This window comes from Lathamus discolor, chromosome 1 (assembly GCF_037157495.1).
Source record: "Lathamus discolor isolate bLatDis1 chromosome 1, bLatDis1.hap1, whole genome shotgun sequence".
Classification (NCBI taxonomy): Eukaryota; Metazoa; Chordata; class Aves; order Psittaciformes; family Psittacidae; genus Lathamus; species Lathamus discolor.
Genome location: NC_088884.1, coordinates 138,521,021 through 138,542,734, shown reverse-complemented (window position 1 = coordinate 138,542,734; position 21,714 = coordinate 138,521,021). Strand labels below are relative to the sequence as shown.

General features: G+C 38.8%; 1 protein-coding gene across 2 annotated transcripts in view; it reads right to left on the bottom strand.

Moving 5' to 3' along the window:
• The window catches only part of GABRA2 (gamma-aminobutyric acid type A receptor subunit alpha2), a 61,349-nt gene extending 40,193 nt beyond the window's left edge, over nucleotides 1-21,156 (bottom strand). The window contains exons 1-3 of one of the 2 annotated variants that reach the window (XM_065665282.1): nucleotides 20,963-21,156; nucleotides 20,111-20,198; nucleotides 17,514-17,629 (exon numbers count right to left, since the gene is read on the bottom strand). In XM_065665282.1, coding sequence (XP_065521354.1) covers nucleotides 17,514-17,629; nucleotides 20,111-20,181 — 187 coding nt within the window. In that variant the 5' untranslated portion in view covers nucleotides 20,182-20,198; nucleotides 20,963-21,156. Of the gene's footprint in view, nucleotides 1-17,513; nucleotides 17,630-20,110; nucleotides 20,199-20,778; nucleotides 20,845-20,962 lie in introns of those variants that run through there. The other variant, XM_065665283.1, reaches the window with a different exon arrangement.
• Nucleotides 21,157-21,714: the final 558 nt, after the last annotated feature.

Below are 21,714 nucleotides of genomic sequence, written 5' to 3'. Positions count from 1 at the left end.
AATTGTCATTCATAATACAAGTCACAAATTGCACAGGTGAAACAGCCAGGGTCTTAATCCATCAAACACTGCTCCAACTGAACATGCTGTCCTTATCTGACAAGCTCCTTAGCATGTCTGTTGACAGCTCAAGACACTCTCTGGCTGCCAGGGAATGGGGGTCAGAGGAAGTCGTGTAAAGTGAAGCTGCAAGAACAGCAAAATCCATAGGAATGCAAATATTTCAAATTAGTGTTCTGCCAATTCTTCTTTATACTTGGTTTTGGTGCTTTATGTGACAGTTTTATCTGTCCAACAGCTCATCATCTTCATTCATTACCCAGCCATGTGTGCCTATACAATACACTTCCAATTTGTAAATTTAAGCCAGCTGTGAGAAGAAACAAATTCACTTCCCTCGACATCATCACTTTATTTCCAGTAGCCTCTCTATCCTCAAACTATCAGCAAGACAATTTCTTAATATGAACCATAAATAGACTTCTCTTTCAAATCTCCATCTTTCATGAAGCATATGTAGAATAAGCTTACCAGTAAGACCTAGTAATACCTGTAAGTGTTACTGCAAACAGTTGCTCTCTTGATTTGTTTTGGTGTAAATGTGACCTGAATCAGGCGCTGTACTTGACTTCTCACGGTGTTGACTGAAACAAGAGTATATATTCTGGAGAAAATATTCTGGAGGAAGATAGAGGAATTGAAAGCCAGTAGGCTAACAGACCCCAACTGATTTCCCTATCAATATCTTACATCTAATAACAGACATAACACCACATACTAAATAGCTACTTGCAAAGAGTCCCTCCCAAAGGCTTACACAGAAGTCATGAAGGTGGGTAACCCTGTAAAGCAATACCGTATTCTTGAAATAAATACTATTATGTCATTTAGATTAACTAAATACCTGGTTCTGAGTATAAGCCCGTTCTCGAATTGGAGTTCTGAAAAGTTTTTTTTTTTTTTCCAGAATTTAGATGAATAGCAGGCCCGAAATATCAAGAAAATCTAAACTTGAGGAAGAATTTACTGTAATACAAAAATCCAGTCAAAAGTAGGTGTACCTTCAAAGAGTTTCTGACCATCGAAAAACTACACATTAACCTAGCTTAACTGCCAACATAGTTTTCTTCTGTAGCAAAAGATATGACTTGCGAAAACACTGTCAGATACATTCTTAGCTGAGCTAACATCTTTTGTAGGTTACCCACAAAATGTGCACAGAATGAAATTTAGTCATACCTGCAACTCGGATGACATGATACATCTCCACAGTAGGGTGAATACTGAGATTTGTCATGTATTTAAGACACTGGTGCAACCTCCAAAAGCACTATTTCCAGCTAGTGAACAGAAAATTAAAATGTTCTCTCTGTGCCGAGTGATACATTTACACGTTACTAAGATAATTTTCACATCCGTATGACAGACTTAGGGTTTAATTCTCACACAAAAGAGTACAGCTCACATACACAAACACTATCTTTGCTACTTTTTCTTCTCTAACAAGAAACCTTTAATTTACAAATCTTATTACTTCAGGTAACAAAACCAAACACATTTCCAAAGGGTCCTATAAATTAAGTGCCTTGGATACAAGTGACATTTGAGATGAAGTTTTAACTTTATTATAGGCTTCCTCCACGAGTTTGAAAAAGTCACTCAAGGATAGTGCCACAGACTGATTTTGGTGCCCAATTATCTCTTTCAGTATATTGGACAAGCTCCAAAAAGTTATTCAGGCTCCAAGTTTCCACTTAAATCGATAAAAGTTAATCTGAATGTTGCTGTTGTCCAGATCATAATGGCTCTGTTTTGCATGATATCTGAGTCCCCCTTTACTTTGAAATTCCTAACACTATCAGTACCCAAAATTCCCTGGCTGCTTTTATTTCCACCTTAAGAGAAAAAAAATACCCTAATACTGCCAAGCAGCTTAAAGAACTGGCTCTCAACCAAATCCCAATGAGTTCTTCAGACTATAAATAATTACAAATTTACTGTGCCAGAAAGACTTTGAGAGAGAAAGCAAGAAATCAAGCAAGAGACTGATTCCACAGCCCAGCAGTACTCATGGGATGTAGTAGGCATAAATTGAAGTCTCTGCTCAATATCTAATTATTTACACAAAGCAGAACAATTCCTTTCAAAGACTGATGATGCATGCCCTTAGAAAATTCACCTTTGTGGTCAGGAAAGACCCTGACACACAGTAACCTTAGTTCATATTTCTGCTTTAAATCAGAGCATGCATTTGACGATAGTTACTCTCCCACAAGTTTCCGTCATCCCAGGCTATCAGCTACACTCATGGGTCCTTTCAGGAAAGGAGGAATGGCATGAGCTGTAGAGAAAGCACACCACTGTGGAAAGATGAAGTGGAGACTGGTTATGTTTTCTCATCCAAGCCTGGATGTTTCACCTGTGTTGGTAAGAAAAGGCTTCAGCTGCATGTCTCTCTTCAGCATTTTTTAATTAGCTGACAGATTCACACTCAGTTTACTGACCTTGTGAACTGCTTTTGCAGACCATTAAGGCCATGCCCACACCATTTCTGAGGTGTGCCAAGCCTCCTAGCTTTCCCCATGTTTTACAAAGGAGACCTGAAGCAATTAATTGTGCAATTAATTGCACAATACCTGGATTCCAGGAGATGTAGGCACTGCCACACCTAAGCCTTAAGTCTGTATGGGGCTGACTAGACAGACTGTGAATGGCTGTACATCCAGCAGTACAAAAAATAGGTCTCGCTCCATGTTCTGACACATATGTAGATCTTTTATAAAAAGTAAAATATCCCCAGTGGAAGAAATCACTCTACCAGAAGGATCAAAAGCCCTGTGTCTAGTTAACAGAGCTGGAAAAGTGGAAGACAGTTTCAGAACCACACCAAAAAAAGAAAAAAGGAAAGTAATTAAAGAGCATTCAGCTCTAAAATAAACAACAAATGTAAGCTGGAGTTGCACAAAATGTTCAGTAGAAACATGAAAGTGAAAACATAGTTGAGTTTGGCTAGAAGTGATCTTGCTGAGATGGATTACTTAAAAGGTCGAAGTAAAATGAACTTAGCTAACACAATGCATTTGGCAGCAAACCAAAACTGCATGGCACTCAAATGAAAAATAAAACATCAGCACTAAACCTTATCCCTCTAGACACTACAGCTTCCATCAAGACACAAAGAGGTTGTATATAATAACCAGGCTGAGTAACAAATGGGACTACTGCATTGTTTAGATCAACTGGATGAGCATGATAAAGCTAAAATGAACCAGACTGACCCAGCACAATCTAAAGAATGTGACAGAGGAAGACAAAGAGAATGAGCACTCAAGTCTAGAAATGGAAGGGAGCGGTCTTTGATCAAGTGGAGCAGTAATTATTTGGACCAACCTAAATCAGTGCCATCACATAAGTAGGGATGGCAAAGTTATTATTCCCATGCAACTGTATTTCCATCTACTCTGCTTAGACACTTGTGCTATTAGAAAGGAAATCATAACATGCACATAAGGCAGAACAATTCCCAAAAATATTCCAGATTTAGAAACTTAGAGTCAGAATTTCTTTTTTTTTTCTTTTAATGTTTGAATTGTATGACCTTGGTACTTAAGAGTCATGCAAGACCATGTAAAATTCTGCTGCATTACTCTTCTACGTTAATTTCTGGTTTAATCTGTGTTTTATTCCAAGTCACAGCATTTATAATTCATCTCATTTGATAAGATCACTCTGCCAGCCCCTCCTGTACTCCAAAACACATGTCCCCATAACAGCAGTATCATTTTTAAAAAGCAGCAGCTTCTAGTTTCTCTTCTTGGTGATGAAGTGGCCAAGTCTGAGCTGCATAAGATAGGCCTTTATTGCACAGTGGCTCTTGACTAACTTGATATTAGTTGCTAGCTTATTTGATTGTTTATCTCCTCCTACGCAGGGCCAGGTTCTTTTTTAACCAAGATCACTGAGCTTAGGTTTTCTTCACGTTGGATTTCAGGAGCCACTTTGGCTTAGGCTGGTAACGTGTCAACTTGCAGGTGAAAGTATAGGCTATGAAAGGCAGCTTTTCTCCACTGCCTTCCTATATTCCAAACATTAAAAAAAAGAAATTCTCATAATTCCCTGGAAGAACATCAGAAGTCAAAGTCATTCCTCACCAAGGACATGTGAAACGGCTGCAGAACTCATGCTGGAATGACCAAGGAACTGTAGTAATACATACATAATACATACAGGATTTCACCCTCTGGCTAAACACTTTTTCTAAGCTGAATCAGGCACTGTCTCAGTCCTTATTACCCTTGCTAATAATTTAATGAAGATTTGGGTAGCACACTAGAACCCACTGAGGTCAGTGAAGGGTTTCCCCTGATGACGGCCAACGTCAGAAGAAGCCTTTGGAGAACGCCTTTCTCTGTGGTCAGCCATGGCAAAAAGCGTTGCCACCTTGGAGATGACAGACCAGGATGATGCCCTGGGAAGAACAGTCTTGCTTGTTCTGTGGCAAACATTCACTATCACTAAATGTCAGCATCTTTCCAAGGCTTGTTGCTATCAGAGCAAAGTATGAAATTCACATGTTCTTAAGTCCCAAAGACTGATGGAGTTCCTCTAGAAATCAACAGATTTAGAAAAGCATTGAAAACTATAATCCTTTCAGACAGATTAATTTTATTGTCCATATATAGTGCCTGGTTACTACAGTCCAGGATTGTAGAGTCATTAAAAATGGAGCTACAGTTCTTTTATCTTTTGCTAGTCTTGTACTTTGCATTCAAGCATGACAGGAACCAATGGCAGAAAAAGGTAGAGCCTTTATTTAATAGAGGCATGTATTAGTGGGCACTCAATACATTTTTTGCAGCAGGAGCCTCAAATATATTTTTAATAGGTAACACTTCATGAAATTCTGTAATAGCATTCAGGAGATTGTGACAAACTGTTAAAAAAAAACTAGAAAGCATTCTAATCCTTCTATCAACCAGCCAGCATCTCTCATTTTAAGCCAGGTGAAATAACTATGAGGTATAGGAAATTAATGTTTATCCAGACTGCCCTAATAGTCCCAAAAAAAGCTAGCATGGATTTACTAAAATCAGCAGGAGACTGTGTGTATGTTAACACCCCAAATACCCAGGGTGAATAAGAACAGTTAAGCAGACTTTTTCTTTAAACTTCCCTGATGCCCACAGCTGCTGAAATGCAGGGAAAGAAGGAAGAGAGGTACAGGGTTTCAGGGACAGCACAAATCAGACTGGCTGCCAAGCCACCTGGGTTTTTTTTAATTCTTAACATCATTTTGTTTGGCAGGACAACCTGTGGGCTGGTCATGGATAATAAGCTTCTTACTAAACAGGAGCACTGACAAACCGTGAGTTCATGGCTTGAACGCACAGAGAATCATATTAATACTTCAATTGAACAAGTACCCCCAAATGAGCAAAAAAATAGTAACATGGACAGTAAGGGGGCAATCTTTTTTTAAATCTCATTTTAACATGTTCCAGAGTTGTCAGTTACTCTTCTGTCATCTACTGTCATCTAGTTAATAATAAAAAACCAAGGTCTTAGATTAAGGCTGTGTAATGCGCGTACAAGTGCACTGTAACACTCAAAAAGTCCCACAGCTGAGTCACTTGAATGTCTCCAAGCTATTTTACAGATAGCAGTGTTTCCCAGAATCTCCTCTAAAACATATTCCCAGGATACTCCTAGGGCTTAGATTAAGCAGCCTCAAATTTGTCTTTTATGGTTGACTGTGACAAGAGAATTCCCCTCTGGCTGTTCATGAGAGCATCACTGGGACATTCAGAACCCATCGAGCTGCTGTATGTGGAAAAGCTATATATTTGAGACAAGAATCTGCTTTTAATATTAAATTAACAGGTTGGGGGGGGTAAAAATTTAAAAATAAAGAACAGGTGTGGTTTTTTTCTTTGAAGCAATACCAAATATGAGTTTAATTGGAACCCAGTTTCTTAAAGTGCGTATTCTTCTAAGCAGATACTAAGGCTTTGTGAAGGCAGACAGCATCTACCACACAATATTATTTTAAAACAACTGGTTATTTTAAAAATAGCATATTATGCAGTAACAAAAAGGTTATCTGCTCTTTTTTTAATAGGCAGCTAAATACAAAATGCCTGTTAAAAAAAAAATAAAGAATCCTGACAGCTTTTAGCACCCAGCAGATGGGAAGGGATTATTATGGATGTAACCATTCCCTTACCTCAAACAAGAGGCATTTATACTTCTCCCTTCTCATATTTATTTATTTTTCCAGGAGGAAAATGTCTTCCCTTTTGTTCAGAAACTGCATGAAGTAATGCAGTACCAAGTTAACATTTAAAGATCTAGTAGAAAGAAGTTCACTGGTATTCAGTTAATACTATGGACACTGATAAGGACAGTGTATGAAGTGCTATGGCATGCCATCAGTATGGTAGAGGACATTTATCAACACACCATTGAATCTAAGGCTCAGACTTCTGGTTTTCCTCATTTATATATGCCACACTACAACTGCTTCTCAGCTTCCTCTCATCCAGAGGGACTTCAATTTCTCTTTCAGTGGGCCTATAAATTTTGAAAAACACATAAATTACTTCAAATAATGAGAATAAAAAGGCATCTACAGGAGCCTTTAGACTCTCAGTCAGAAGGAAGTATCTAAAACATTAGGCTGTTTCATTTAGAGCAGGATTCGCCCCTTCAACCCCCCTCTCAATTCTTACAGACAAATGCAGACTCTCCTTCCCTCTCCATTCCCTTTCTGCTCTCTAGTGTCCTGCTAAAAGGCTCATATGCTTGAGGGATTAGAAAAGGATGGCTCTAATAACTCCTAGTCTCCTGATGGAAGTTATCTGAAGAACCTATTATCTTATGACAATTGAAAATTAATACAAGAAAGAAAAAGCAGGGAATGTGCCAGAAGACAACTGGATGCAACTTTAAAAATTTAAACAGAAGAAGGTGTTAAATGCAGATAGGTAACTCCAGGAAACTACAATCACATGAAAAATCACAAATGCAAGCAGTCTATAAACACTCCAAGAAAAAAAATAGAAGTTTCAAAAAACAGCTTATTTAGAAGTCATCTTTCCAGGTGGACTTCTGCATAAACCTCTCCACTCAAGTCAAATCTGTGTTAGAAATTATGTGACCTGTAAAACAGAGCACTGTACTGGGGCTTGGAGACATGGATCTCTTCCATTGCCAATAGCGGATCATACCTCCCAATTACTTCACCCTCACGTACCTTTTGTATTTACTCAGATACAAAATTTTAGTGTTCCTGCTGTGAGAAAAACCATGATGTACATATAATGGCCATGTAGTTCTACAGCACTGATCAGTTTTTAACTTGTTCTTACTGAACTGTATGTGTCAGAACAGAGTGAAGGTCAGTGGTCTATGCACTGAATTTGGATTGCAATCAGATCTATTAGTTACAACACTACAAGATTACAAGATACTTAATTTATAGTTTGTAAAAACACAAATTAAGCAGATAGAATATGGGGAACCCATGCTTTTACCAACCAAATTACAGATTAGAATGCATGACCCCTATTGATTCAACAAAAACTGCATGTGCAGGACCAAATACATAAGGACATAAAAAAAAAAAAAATGGAATTTGGTCAGATGCAACTACCTCCAAACTCACACTGCAGCTACACTAATGAAGTGTTTCATGTCCTCTGATGTGCACAATAATCCCAGGTAAGAGGGAAATTGACCTACACTGCTTTCACAGAGTTAACTGCTCTAATTATTAAATAGCCCTCGCATATGGCAAGGAATTACAGAATGTAAATTGAGAGCCATGTGCTGCAAAGTAATCACACAAATGGCTCCCAAACAGCAACATGACTTCCAGAAGGTTAGCAGAATCATACTTTAGTGAAATACAGACAGTTTTAGAAAACTAGTACTGACATACTCTGCGTTATAATGCAAACTATTATTCGGATGAGAGTAGTAAACAAAACTTCCTTTTGCTTGTGATTGAGTGTTAGCCTGAAAAAAACAGCTATAAAAATGTGTTTAAAGATTAATCTCAGCATATTAAAGTGCTTTGATTCTTATCATTAAAATTTATTAGACTTTTGACAGTATTAATTCAAAATCTTCTGCTGATGCTTTAATTTAGCAGGCTGGTGAATTGTACAGCAACACTATAGCTGCTTCTTGAGACAGATGACTCATTGTTGAAAAACATTAACATCAGAAATGTAAATACATACATATATCATAATGATAGAACTGTTTACATTATTCTACTATCAAGTTTCCAAAGGGTAATTGAAAAAACTCATTCAGCTGTCTTAATATGCCAGTTGTTTAAAAGCAGCCAGTGTTAGTATTGCCATTTTATCTCCCTCCTTCACTCTCCTATTTCTTTCGGTCTGCCCTTTCCCCTGTTCCTTGCTCAGAGTGGGGTTTTTTTGCCTTGGCTTGTATTGTCCTAATGCTAGTTTGTTGAAAACAGTGTTATGTTTTACTTCATGTCTGTTTCCTGGGAGTCTTTAGAAGCTACTGTTAGATAGTAGCCACTAACAGGAGCTGCTAACATCAACAATTAGTAGAGACCAAAATACTGTAAAAGACAAAGCAGATGCATTTTTAATGTACAGGCAATTACAATGTCCTTCTCCATGATCCTTGTTGATGAAATACCTCTCTCCACACACCACTAATTCTAAACATCAGATGCACTAGATTGTGCATTGAAAAGGTTATTAAGAAAGGTCATGAAACAGTGGTACTGCAAGAATGAAGAAGCAGGAATATGTAGTCAGGAATACTGCCAGAAGCAACAGATCTATCTCAAACCACTCAACACTACCAATAAAATTACACTGGCACAAAAGTAATGGCATACAATCTTTGGGTAGAGAAGGATCTTTGCTTTCTACAGCTGCATCTACATGTCATGTTATTTGGGGAAAGCTGTGCTTAGATGGAGTATAATAAATTCATTACATTTTTGACAAGTAAGAGTTGGGCATTTTCTAGAATGTAAGACATGAAAACAGAACAAAAATTAACACCTCCATCAGGACACTTCAGAAGGGCAGGGTTAGAGGCTCCTGGGTGTGTCCTGAGGAGATGTTGAGCTCTAGGATACAGCATTGTTCAGTTCCCTGTAGCCTGTCCAGGGATGACAAAGTAAACTGAGAATGATTCCATGAAGTATAGTGCCCCTCCTTTAAAATACTGTCTTTTCCCATATTTAACCCTTTTCAGAACTCCAGGTTATGGTGACAGTGGGAAAAATGTGGCTAGAGTAATTTCATTAGTCAAGTCCCCGGTTTTGCTGAATGTTAGAAAATCCAAGGTGAACACCATTAAAAAAGCTTAAGTCTTCTGCGTTTTTCCAGATCTTTCCCATTTACCCTAACTCTAATTCATGACAGTGGATTGCTTATGAACAATACACTCAGGAGTTGTATAACACTGTGCATTCTGTTGTCCATAGGCAGTCTAAACCTTTCATCTACACAGGTATATTTATTCATCTGTATCTTCCAGAACTGACATTCTATTTTTTTTTTTCACACTTGCCAATTAAAATGGAAAACTTCAGCTATTTTCAATGTCTTGCTGGTTGTAAGTCAAGAAATCTTACAATAAGTAAGTTTAAAAAGCACCTTTGGAAGGTCCAAAGCAGAGACAACTCTGAAGGCAGATCAGGTTGCCCAAAAATCTGTCAAATTTTAAGTGTCTCCACAGAAGTTTCGCCACTCAGTAGCCATTACATCTGCAACTGTGTTGAAAATCACCATCATTTGCCTTAGTTATGACCCTGCCTACTACAGCTAAGGACGTGGGGAAAAAGTAATATTTCTTCATTATTTTATCATTTTAGATTATGTCTCATAAATAAAAGATAGTATTGTTACATCGTTTTCACTACAATCAGACCTTGAATAGCGTAGAAGCCTGTTGTGCTATGCAGAATGAAACACATAGTAAGAGGGATGTCTTACAGCAGTATTCATTTATGAGGTGCTAAAATACAGGAAATAAATACATATTTGCTCATAGAGGCTGCAAGAACTCAGTTTAAAAAAAACTCAAACCTTTCTACACAAAGAAGCTGAAGGAGCTCTGCATGTCTACTTAATCACAAGGTCTTAGTTTCCATTAAAAACAAAATGTCAAAAATTGACAATGAAATGTCTTGAAAGTAAGTTATTCATTATAGGACAGGGCTTTGAGCAACCTGGTCTAGTAGAAGGTGTCCCTGCCCTTGGCAGGGGGGGTGGAAACAGGTGATCTTTAAGACCCCTTACAACCCTCACCATACTATGATTCTATGATTATTTGCTTAAATATTGGTTGCTGTCACATAAGCAGAAATAACATCACTAAAACAGTGGTGCCTACTCATATCACAGTATGCTGTAACTACCATTTTCTTTAAACCAAAATACTCCTAAGGTCTATTTTTCCAACTCAGTGAAGGACAGTGTATTCCAAATATTGTCTAATATATCTAAACCTAAGAATTCAAAGAGCATTAATGCTTTTATTAACTGCTGGTTTAATAGTTCTTCATAGAATCAGAATAGTTAGGGTTGGAAAGCAAATTAAGATCATAAAGTTCCAACCCCCTGCCATGGGCAGGGACACCTCACACTAGACCATATCACCCAAGGCTCTGTCCAGCCTGGCCTTGAATGCTGCCAGGAATGGAGTATTTTCTTCACCAAAACTTTCTTAACAATTTAGGTGATTGTATAGTTGAGATTTCTATAGTTTCCCTCTTACATTCTTTAGTTATGACTTTTTTTGGTATAAAGAAATATTTGAAACATAACTTTCTCTGTGCCTCCTATAGAAAGGATATGTGAAACTGAGTACTCCATGACTACATCAAAGCAGTAAACATTAAAGGATTTCCCTGATACTGTTTGTAAGTAGAATCATAGAATCATAGAAGTTCAACTTTAAGTGTGAGCCAGAATACTGTTACTTTTGCATTACAAAATATGTCTCCGCTGCTACAGAATGACCAACATTTTTTTCATTGTAAGTAAGATATACATTGATTTCTGTATTTTAAAATCACTTTTTGCTTGGTTAAAATCCACTACTAAAAACCCATTAAATCCATTAAAATCCCCCAAAGATATCCTGGATGAATTTTTTAATGCATTTAAACATTTCTGAAAACGTTTCAGAGTTAGATTATTTAAATAATTATTTTTCCAATTCAGGTGGCATTAGACATATTCTGTCATTTCACAAGGGTAATAAAAATTTAAAAATTTTTGAACTATAATATAGATACAGTAGTCCTTTGGTACTTGGCTCTTAAAACTAGTCAGCCTGAGTGAGAAGCAGCTCTGTATTTTGGATAGCAAACTCATTGCAAGGTTTATGTAACATGGTAAGAGGCCTTAGTGGGAAGTACTCAACAGCAGAATACTTCGGGTATCAGCAAGGACGCTGCTTTTCAAACAGTTTCTAAACAATCCAGAATAAATTTATCACTGAAAGAAGGCAGTTTATCTCAGCCCATCAAATCTGGCTGAAAAATGAAACCATCCCAACAGTCTGTTTTACAATGAGCTTCAATAAGCTCCACAGAAATCTGCAGTATCTGCTTTCACATCTTCCTTGTAGCTGAGATAAAAGTAAGCAAAACCTTAATTCAGCCATGGTGTCATCAGCAGTATTTCAAGCATTAGAAGTAAATGCTGATGATAAGAGAGGAAGAAAAAAAAATTAAAAAATAAAAATAAAAATATACTGAACAAACATGTTCAGCAAACTGGGAGATCCTTCCAGACGAGCTCCTTTATAGGCATATAAACTTTACAGTAAAGCATATAGATTTTTGTTAACTGTGGTGAAGCATAGCATTTTACCCCTGTACAACTGCAATACTCTGCACAGTTGCAATGTAAATTTTATTTTGATATTTTCACTGTTGATTTATCCACAGACTTCCAATAAATAGACAGATACATGCATACATAAGTAAGTTTTGTTTAGCTCTTCAGCCACTATCCTATCCTACAGCATTTTTGCTGGTTTGTTCTTCAGTATCACAACAGCTTCTGAGGGGTTTTTATCCTTTCACTTTCCTAATGGTTCATTTCCCAGAATGCTTATAACTACTGAGTTAGTTCTGTTCTTGGATTTTAACACCATCTGCATGCCCTGGATAACTAATTAGATTTTCATATCCTCATCTCTATTGCTTTTCCATTTTTTATAAGGAATGCTTTTTGCCAATATACATTATCCACAACTCTTAACATAAATTAATCTGAGTTTCTCACTGACTCTTCTGAAAGCACTGTTACAGCCAGATTCCATGTGACCCTTCCAGGTATGTCTAAGAGTGAGCATACAGTAGTTTACTCCTTTGTATCCCAGCAGGTGCTGCTCTGAATTGCTCTGCACTAGCACTGGGAAAGAGAGATTACGATTTCCGAAAGATTAAACTAGAACAAAGAAGGGCTAAGGAAGCAACAAGAACTGAGCAGGTGACCTGCATTTTTTCCTTTAAAAACAGTAATGAAAGCTTTCCTGTAGTGTTCTACATCAAAAATAGTCGAAGGACCTTTTTCTAGGGTATTCTGAATGTGTATTAAGCATGATGAGGCTGACAAACACTGCTAAGTTTTGAATGACTAGCTAGGGGATTGCTGCAGATACAAACTCTTCTACAGCTGATTAAAACTCTGAATCACAGAGACATATAAATATACTGTCCTAAATTTAACATATTCCCAATTATAAGCATGTGATCATGGCCTTGTTTCCTGGCAACTGAAGAGATACAACTCTTTGATAAACACATACACATACATATGTATATATAGATCTCCTGATCTGGTGAGGAATGGGGGAAAAGTTTTCTATGAAATAAATTGTTTTTTTCTCTTTTAGCTCATATAAATACATCATACAACTTTTTATCCCGGAGTCTAATACTCTGTGCTATTACACCAATTGTATGCAACAATATATTCAGTGCTGCAAAGATAAATGATCATACCCTTAAGTACACACTGCTCATCATCTCCCTGATAGTAATAATTCTTCTCGGTTCTCATCAGTTTTCCTGCTCAATTTATTTAGAAAACATTGTGGGAAAAAAAGGTTTTGGCATTTCTATAAGTGAAACACAACGGAGATTCTTTTTTAAAGCAATTAGAGCATCTGAAAGTCATCTTGCAACAGAGATGGATCCTTCAAAATGGAAGCACAGTGGTATTTAGTTTTCACCTACCTACTGTTTGATCTTCCTCAGTTTCCTTAATAACCCAAATTCACCTCTTTGGTTACAATGGAACACCATTCCAGAAGCTGGTGAGACTGACCACAGTTTGTGGAAAGACCCTCAAGTTGTATCAATTTGCATAGCTCTTTCCGATGTTAATGTAGCATCTCAAAATCTGGCCTTCAAGCTGTGAGGCCCAGTCCTGTGTCTTTGTAACTTCCCTTTGTGGGGTTTTGGGGTGGAGGGTTTGTTTTGGGCTTTTTCTCCCAAGATTTGAATTTTATAGATCCTAAGTCTTGCACTCAATTATATTTTATAAATTTGGGAGAGTAGAACAGACAGACATTCTATAGCTGCTGAAAATTATCAACTTGGTCTAGTGAAAAGTGTCCCGTGGCAGAGGGGTTGGAACTAGCTGATCTTTAAGGTCTCTTCCAACCCAAACCATTATATGATTCTATGAATTTCAAACGTGATGTCGTGGTTTAAACCCAGCCACACAGCCTGTCCACTCACTCCCCCCCCCACCTTATCTTGCCCTCCCCCTACTCCCAGAGGGACAAAGAGGAGAATCGAAAGCAAAGCAGGCTGAATAGCTTATGGTAAGACTCCTGAAGTATCCAACATGATATCAAAAACCTAGCACCATCCCCATTATTTCTCCTTTCCTTTCTCTTTTTCATCTTTAAAAAGAAGATGCCATTTAAAAAAATCTGTATGTTTTTGCTGATATACCTAATACACAAGAACATCAACATATTAAAAGAGCAGACTGCCTTAACATATGTCCCTTTTTCCTTTAATTGTATCTGTCCATGGGGTAGAGGAAAGCAAACAGAACAGACACATAATTCAATCACTTTGAGATTTTAATGCAGCTGTATCTCAGTTTCAGCATTCTACTGTCTTATTATTTGAAGATCTAAACTCTTTTGGTCTCTTCCTTAATTTTAGTGTCCGTTGTTTTGTGTATTTATTTTGCTATATGCTAACAAAAATCAAAGGATTCATAGTAAAGCAAACATTACAACAAATAAATAGAGCAAAATACCTTCATGATTTTGAAGAAATTCATAAACAAACTCTTTATAAGTTGTAATTTACATGGCTGTATTTCATGCAAATCAGTGCTAATGACATGCGGAATTTGTTTTGAAACTGAGCTTATAACTTGTTTTGATGTCTCAACAGAAATGGTATGGAATGTTTGGGTAAAATTGCTTATGTCAGAACTGAAAGTGCAGTCAAGAGTGTTCTGGTCCTGTGCTTAGCATAAAATGAGTACAGAGAAAAAAATATCTTTCCTTGAATACTCTCATGCCTACCCATATCAACATAGTAGGTCAGGGTATTACCTAATTCATATGAGATGTCCCTGGATTTAGGGGACAATGCAGTGCCTTCTTTTCCCTGTCCGCACCCATTTGCAGGCTACTTCATCACTAGAGTGTTCAAGGATCCCAGGTCCTAGAACTACCAACAGCCAAAACCTGTTTATATGACAGAGCTGCGCCATCAGTAAAAGTTAAAGCTGCCTTAACAGTCTATAGAAAATAGTATTCAGTTCCGAATTGTACTGATGTCTCAGAAAAACATCAAGTTACATACTGTAAGTACTCACACCAAGTCTGCCAGTAAAACTAATTATAAATTCAAGACCAAATTCCCAAACAGACAATTAATTAGTTGAATTTATACAGAGTCTTTGAAGGAGCCTATACATTTCTATTTGGTTGGTCAGTAGCTACATACAACTCCAATGTGAAGCTAACACTTTTCATTATTAAAAACATTTATGTGATCAATAGTTCTTTGCAACGAGCTGAATTTTTGCTGTAAGTCATCTCTAGAAATGTCTGTCACAACAAGTGAAAGTGGGCTGGTGAAAAGCTCTTGCTTTCAAAAGACCTTAGAAGAACCCATCTCAGACCCTGGCCTGTTTCTGTTGCAGCATTTTAGGTCGGATGATCTCGGTCCTAGTAGTGTAGTCAGGATAATGCAAGCTGCTATGCAAAGTAAATGCTGTACTAGTTTCAGTTAAATTCTTTCAGATTCATATAAATGCAAGTGGAACAGAACTGAGACTAAGCATATTAAATTAATGACGTGACATGGTCAAAATGCAGCAGTCTACACAACAACACTTAGAAACTATGAGGACTTACTATGCACACAGTGTTTAAAAAAAAAATAATTCTTTCCATTTTTATTTTTTGAATACAGGTTAATAGAAAAAAAGGAATAAAGTGCTACAAAATTCCTGAAATATGAAATTCCGTAACTACTAAGCATTACGTACAAAGGCATTGTTTGGTGTATGTCAGATCACGGATTATCACAACTGGCTTTTATAAGCATTCTTTTAACTACAAGAATTAGCCCATCCACCACTGAAGTATTCTCACAGATTAAGATTAATGTATCATGAATCATCATGGTCTAATGTGCATGACACAGTTTCATTTCACACATGTTCTGCATGGATTGATTGCCATGTATGCCAACATCAAACAGATGTTAATTCTTTAGTTTTATGCTCCCAAAGTATATTTTAATTACCTAGGAGGCTTGGCAAAGAAAAAGAGGGAGGCATTTTGAATTGGATTTAATAGACAATCTAAAATTAAAATCCATTATCAAAATAATTTTTGGAATTATTTTCAACAGCATACATTTTAATATGAAAAAGCATACATGATATGCAAAAGAACTGCAGACTGCTCTTATTAAATGGCACAGTCCTTTTGGTAAACAAGAACAGAATTCTTCATTATTTTTCTAATAAAAACCAGGATTTTAAAAGCTCTGCCAATTAAACATGAGCTCTGTGATATGAAATGTTTCTGCAAGTCACCTGCAAGGCATTTGTATGCTCATACTATATCTAAATTCTAAAATTTGAGTATTTTGCAAATTAATTGAATCCCTGTGTAAAACACTACAGAAATTCTCACATCAAGTCTCTTTCTGTGTATCACCTAAATTGAAAAGTCCTTAAATATAAAATATTTCATATTTCCCCTGTGCAGAGTCCAGAAATGGAAATAAAAAGATATCCTAGGTTAAGATTAATGCACATTAGAAAGTGGTTTCCAGCCAGTGCCAGCTCCCACTTTTTGCTGTGTCAGCTATAAACCAAGATTCTCCAGAACCAGAACAGCAGCAGAGCCACGGGTCAGGATGGAAGACGGTTGGCTAAAAACTGTGAGTTTTAACTAATTCCTGATTTGATCAGAGTTGTGAGCAGGTCTCTAGCTTTGGGGCTGATCTTACTGAAATCAACAGGAATAGAAATGGCTCCCAGGGATTTTGCACTAAAATCAGTTTAAGCAAGTTAAAACAGTCTCCAGGTTGAAAATGACAATTACCAAAACTCTTACAGATAATAACAGTGTTCTATTTGATACATGAATATTTATATTTGTTAGCCTCAATAGCAGATAAACAATAATAGTAGATAAAATATTATCAAACTCAAGATATTCTGCCCCTCCCCATACCACAGAGACCTTTTTGCACGGTAATTCTATGATTCTGATTTTTCCAACACCAAACAAATTGCTTAAATTTCTTGCTTACATATCTACATGAGCTGGCATACAGCTTTGAAAAGAAAATGTGAACTGACATTTTGAGAAATAACTGACAGTCATGGCACAAGAGTGCAGTGACCTCTACCCTCTAATATTCCCTTGTTTCTTTTGGTGTTTTGGGGTTTTTTTTCAAATACCCAAATACATGCAAGGTACCCAGAAACAAAATGCTATTTACCAGCAAAACCCTAATTCCAATGAAGTGAAAAATACAACATATCCATTGAATTTACTGGAATAAGGAATGAATTTAAATGTGGATTGTGCACACACCACACAGAACACTTGTGCAGATTTCTGAAAACAATATGTTCATCGCATTGCAGGGAATCAAGCCTGCATTCCTTGTTCAACCAGAATTTCCTGACTGGAATAACAGCTTTAGATGTTACTTTTGTTCTCATTCTGTTTTACTATGTTAAATCACTAGATTTTTGTTTTCTTTTTCCTTAAGATAAATGTGTGAAAGTGCTTCCTTTCCTCCTTTCCATTCACAGATGCTATTTTCCTCAAACTTCACATGAATCAGCTGGGTGAATATAAAGTTATAAATAACTTTTCAAGATACATACCAGTTGTTTGGGGAAAAAAAAAAAAAAAAGAAAGCCCTGAAGGCATATCACTGCATAAAATCTGAACATTAAAGCTTATTTTTTTTAATCAATCTTTGTTTTTATTACCTCCTAATCCAGGTCTGAGACGATTATCATAACCATCCAGAAGTCTGTCTAGAATTCTTGTAAAGATGGTGATGTTATTCTTAGCTTCATCTTCCAGGGAGTCAGCCAGCACTGATCTAAATGGACATTTTACATTTTAGAAAGTGCTATGTAATTTTTAATGTACACTCAACATGCAGTTTTTGCAGGCTGGCCCTGAATACTTCGTTTTCTGCCCACTAACAGGAAGGGTGTAGTTACGGATATATGAATACACAATTTGTACATAACAAGTTCAGAAACATAAAAGTAGATGATTTACTACTTAAAATTTCCAGGAAGTAATTCTCCAGTAGCCTCTACATCTAGTCAACATTGCACCACCATGGGTGTCACTTCAAGTTCCACTAACAGATTTGGCTGTGCAGGCACAAAACTCTAAAAGAGCTTCCCAGGCCTCAGTGGCATGTCACTCCTGGACAGACAACCTGGGTTCCCACACACCAAACTGTCTCCTTCCAGCTCTATTCTAGCTGTCCTCACCTAAGCATACCCTATCTCTGGATAAATCCTGTGGATATGCTTCCACCCAATGGTCATGTAACGTACATGACTAGAAGCACTAACATGAGGGAAAACTCCGGTGATCATGCTCAGGGAGTCCTCTGATGTCAGTGTTTGGTGGGTGGGAACAATGATGCTGACTAGCAAGCTGCAGGACAGCTGTGGGTTGATTTCATGTTACTAAAATGCTATTTTGTTATAGAAGCAGTATCTGACGCTCCACTAGATGCAGACAGACCTTGTAAAATTTGGATAGAAAAACATTAAATGAAGCATCAGGAACAATCTATAGATCGTCAATTGTTTCTAACTTCCCCGATGAAGAAAGAGATGTTACAGCCTTCATGGGTCATATCTCTATAGAAAACACTAGGGGCTGGAGCATGAATTTGCTGCCCAGCTGGCTGTGGTGATGATCTGGAGACCCAGATCAAAGCTTTTGTCTGCTAGGGAAACACTCCCTTGCAGAAAGATGTACACAAGCAAATGTTACTGTGCCAACAATTTTAAGCACCATGCATGTGAAATGCATGAGCTCATCAGTCCTACCTGTTTAATTGTAGAATATTAGTATCCAGAAGTAAAGCATCATATGCTACACTCATCTACACCTTTTCTAGCCATCTACATTTTTAACCTGAAACATATCAGTATTTGTTGTCTCTACATGAACTACTGATCAAGGCATCCTGAATGCCATAAAACCAAGAATGTTTCCTTCCTCCTCCAAGCCAAAAGTAGGCTTGGGTGGCATTTTCCCTAAAGCAAGCTATAAAATTATGAAAGGCAGGGCTTTATGTTGGTCCCCAATTCAACAGCATGGAGGAAGTATTTAAATGTAAATCATTGCAGTCTGTGCTTTCTGTCACAGAACTAACTTACGAAGCCCATACCAAAATGTCATGTGTGATTTCACTGATGTGTGAGGTTTTTTCTTAATTTTAATTACTAGATGGGTCATTTAAAAAAAAAATTATTTTCTGGACTGTCTCTGTCATCTTTTAAGCCTCTTTTGAGTTAAAAGAACTGTTGTATCTCAGAGATACCACTAAAAAATCAGATCATACAATATCAAATTAGGGTCGAATCCTGCAAACTTTACTCAGGCATGAACTCCTTAATTACGCATGTAGTCTCTTTGACGTCAGTGAGATTACTCACTTGAGTAGGGTTTGCAGGATCTGGCCCACTGTGACTCAACTAATACTGCACCAGAGTTAGGCATGGAGATAGTTTCAGGAAATGTTTTGTTAGCTAGGAAATAGACAAAAATAAATGCAGAGTTTTTAAATCATAGGAAACTTGCATTATTTAGCTTATAACCCTTACCAGTGCAGGACGAGACCTACTGCAGTCAGAACCAAAGCAAGTGAACCCAAGTTACAAACTGCAACTAATCGCACATTTAGGGACTGTGAGCAACACCAAACTATTAGGTGATTAAAATTACTTTCTCTTATGCAGTCACTTTAGAAATGGAGAACTTTAAACAACATAAGAAAAGCTGATTAGTAAATGAGGCTATTGTTTTATTGCATGTGTGAAGTTGTATGCTATCTCCACCTAGAGGTTTAAAGCTTAAGTATCGTTTTGAATTCTGTTATGTTGATCAAGAAAAAAAAGCAAAACCAAAAAACATGGCATGCCTGTAATAAAAAACATGCAAGCATTAATTCAGAGACTGTGATTTGCTATATAGACTAATCTATGTCTCCATCTTAACTCCTCTGTATGGTACACAATCACAGTGGTACAGTAATTCCATTAAATCTTTAAGATTCAATAAGGCATTTAAAGGAATTGGTTTTTAATGGTGAAATAAAACATCTATTCACGAACTGTTTAAGGACAAGCAATTAGGCTTATACGGTCCCTAGACTACCTTCTAATGCATTTGCTCTGGAAACTATGTAAAACTGCATTCAAAGAGCCAAGAAAGATTTTTTTATGACATTACTATACACCATACTTTCATAACCTCTCACACAGGCTTACCCTTACCAGACCGTAACATACATGTTTGTATGGAACAAGAAAACTAAACATCCTCTCACCTTGTTGGTAGCCACACCAATAAAACGAGAAGAACCAACTGCATCTCGGAGAGCACCAGCTTCCTCTTCATCACTGCTCCTGCAAAACCTAACCGTGCAAGAAAAACACAAACCCACTCTCAGCTACAGTCAGTCTTCGCCACGCAGTGCTTTCAACTTAACCCGAGGAAAAATATGTCACTTCGGTGGAGAGAGGAAACCACTGGGTTTCTGCAGCACTTCTCACTACTAGCAACTTATTGTATCTCCATCTTTCCCAACGATCCTGCTCTGTGCAAAGAGGCAACGTATGATCAAAAGTGGCATGTGAGCAGACGCATCAGATGCTTTCCTTTTCCGTAAGCCCCAAGACGAAAAGGAATGGGGGAAAAAAAATAAAAATACCCCCCGCATGTACAAAAGGACCTGGGTTTAACCATTCCTCGCCTCACAAGGCACTCCGCAGCAGGGGGGCGGCGGGGGGGTGTCACGCCATTCGCGGGGGCTCGGTGCGGAGACCGCGGTCGAGCCGCCCCCAGCCGCCGCCGCCGCCGGCCGCCCAGCACGTTTGACAGCTGCTCGGCAGTACACCGGCGGCGGGGGGGGGGGGGACAGCCCCGCAGGGCGACAAGTTGCGGTCGGCAGCAGAGCTCTGCTAGGGGCAGGGCGGGGACCCCCGGGGACCGTACCTGGAGCCAGCGTGCGGCTGGGGTAGGGAGGGGGGAACAGGGGCGGAGGGTGCCGACAGCGAGCGGGGCAGGAGGCGGCGGCGGAGCGCGGCCAGGACCGAGCGGATCCCGAGCGGCGGGCGCGCGCGTGCCGGTGCGCGGAGGCGGGCGGGGAAAGGGGGTGGGGGGGGAGGGTTGCGCGTACCGGCGAGCGCGGGCGGCGGCTGCGCGGGCGCGGAGTTGCCCCACGGGGCGCGGCGCGACGGAGGGGTGCGGGTGCGCCCCAGGGCGCGCGGGGCAGGGAAGATGCAAGTCACCCTGGCGAGCGGCGGCTCAGCCGCGGCCCTGCAGCCTGCGCGACAACTCCGCCTGTGCGCGAGCAGTAAACCGAGTGCTGCCCTGGACGACACGCCACCTTTCCCGCGGCCCTTCCCGACCCTTTAATCACCTCTCGTTAAGTGCGGGTGTGACAGGGCACAACCCCAACAACGGCCCCGCGCCCTTTCCGGTCTGCTGGGGGGGAACGAACAACTCGCAGACCGCGGCTCCCGCCCTCGTGGTCCTCCGAGGCTGCCTCATTAATATTCCCCGCTTGCCCACTGGCACAGTCTAATTGAAATGCGGAGGGAAGTCTGTCATTTAAAGTGAGCTCAGGATGCAGGCAGCCAAGAAAACAAACCTCGCTCGTTCCGCTCAGATGGCACCACTTTCGGCTGTGTTGCCTTCTAAAGCACGCTGCCCTCCTTTCTTACACGCAGCCCTTCTCTGGTAGGAACTGGACCCCTGCTAGGATTCATCCACATTGATTTTAGCTTTTGCAGCACAAGTAGATCAGGACAGGTTTGACAATTACAGATGAGGGGTTATATTTAGTGTACCCCCATTTCGCATTGTTAACTTGGAAATAGTTAAATAACACCTGCAATAACACAGTAACATTGCAGCTTTTTTTCTTTC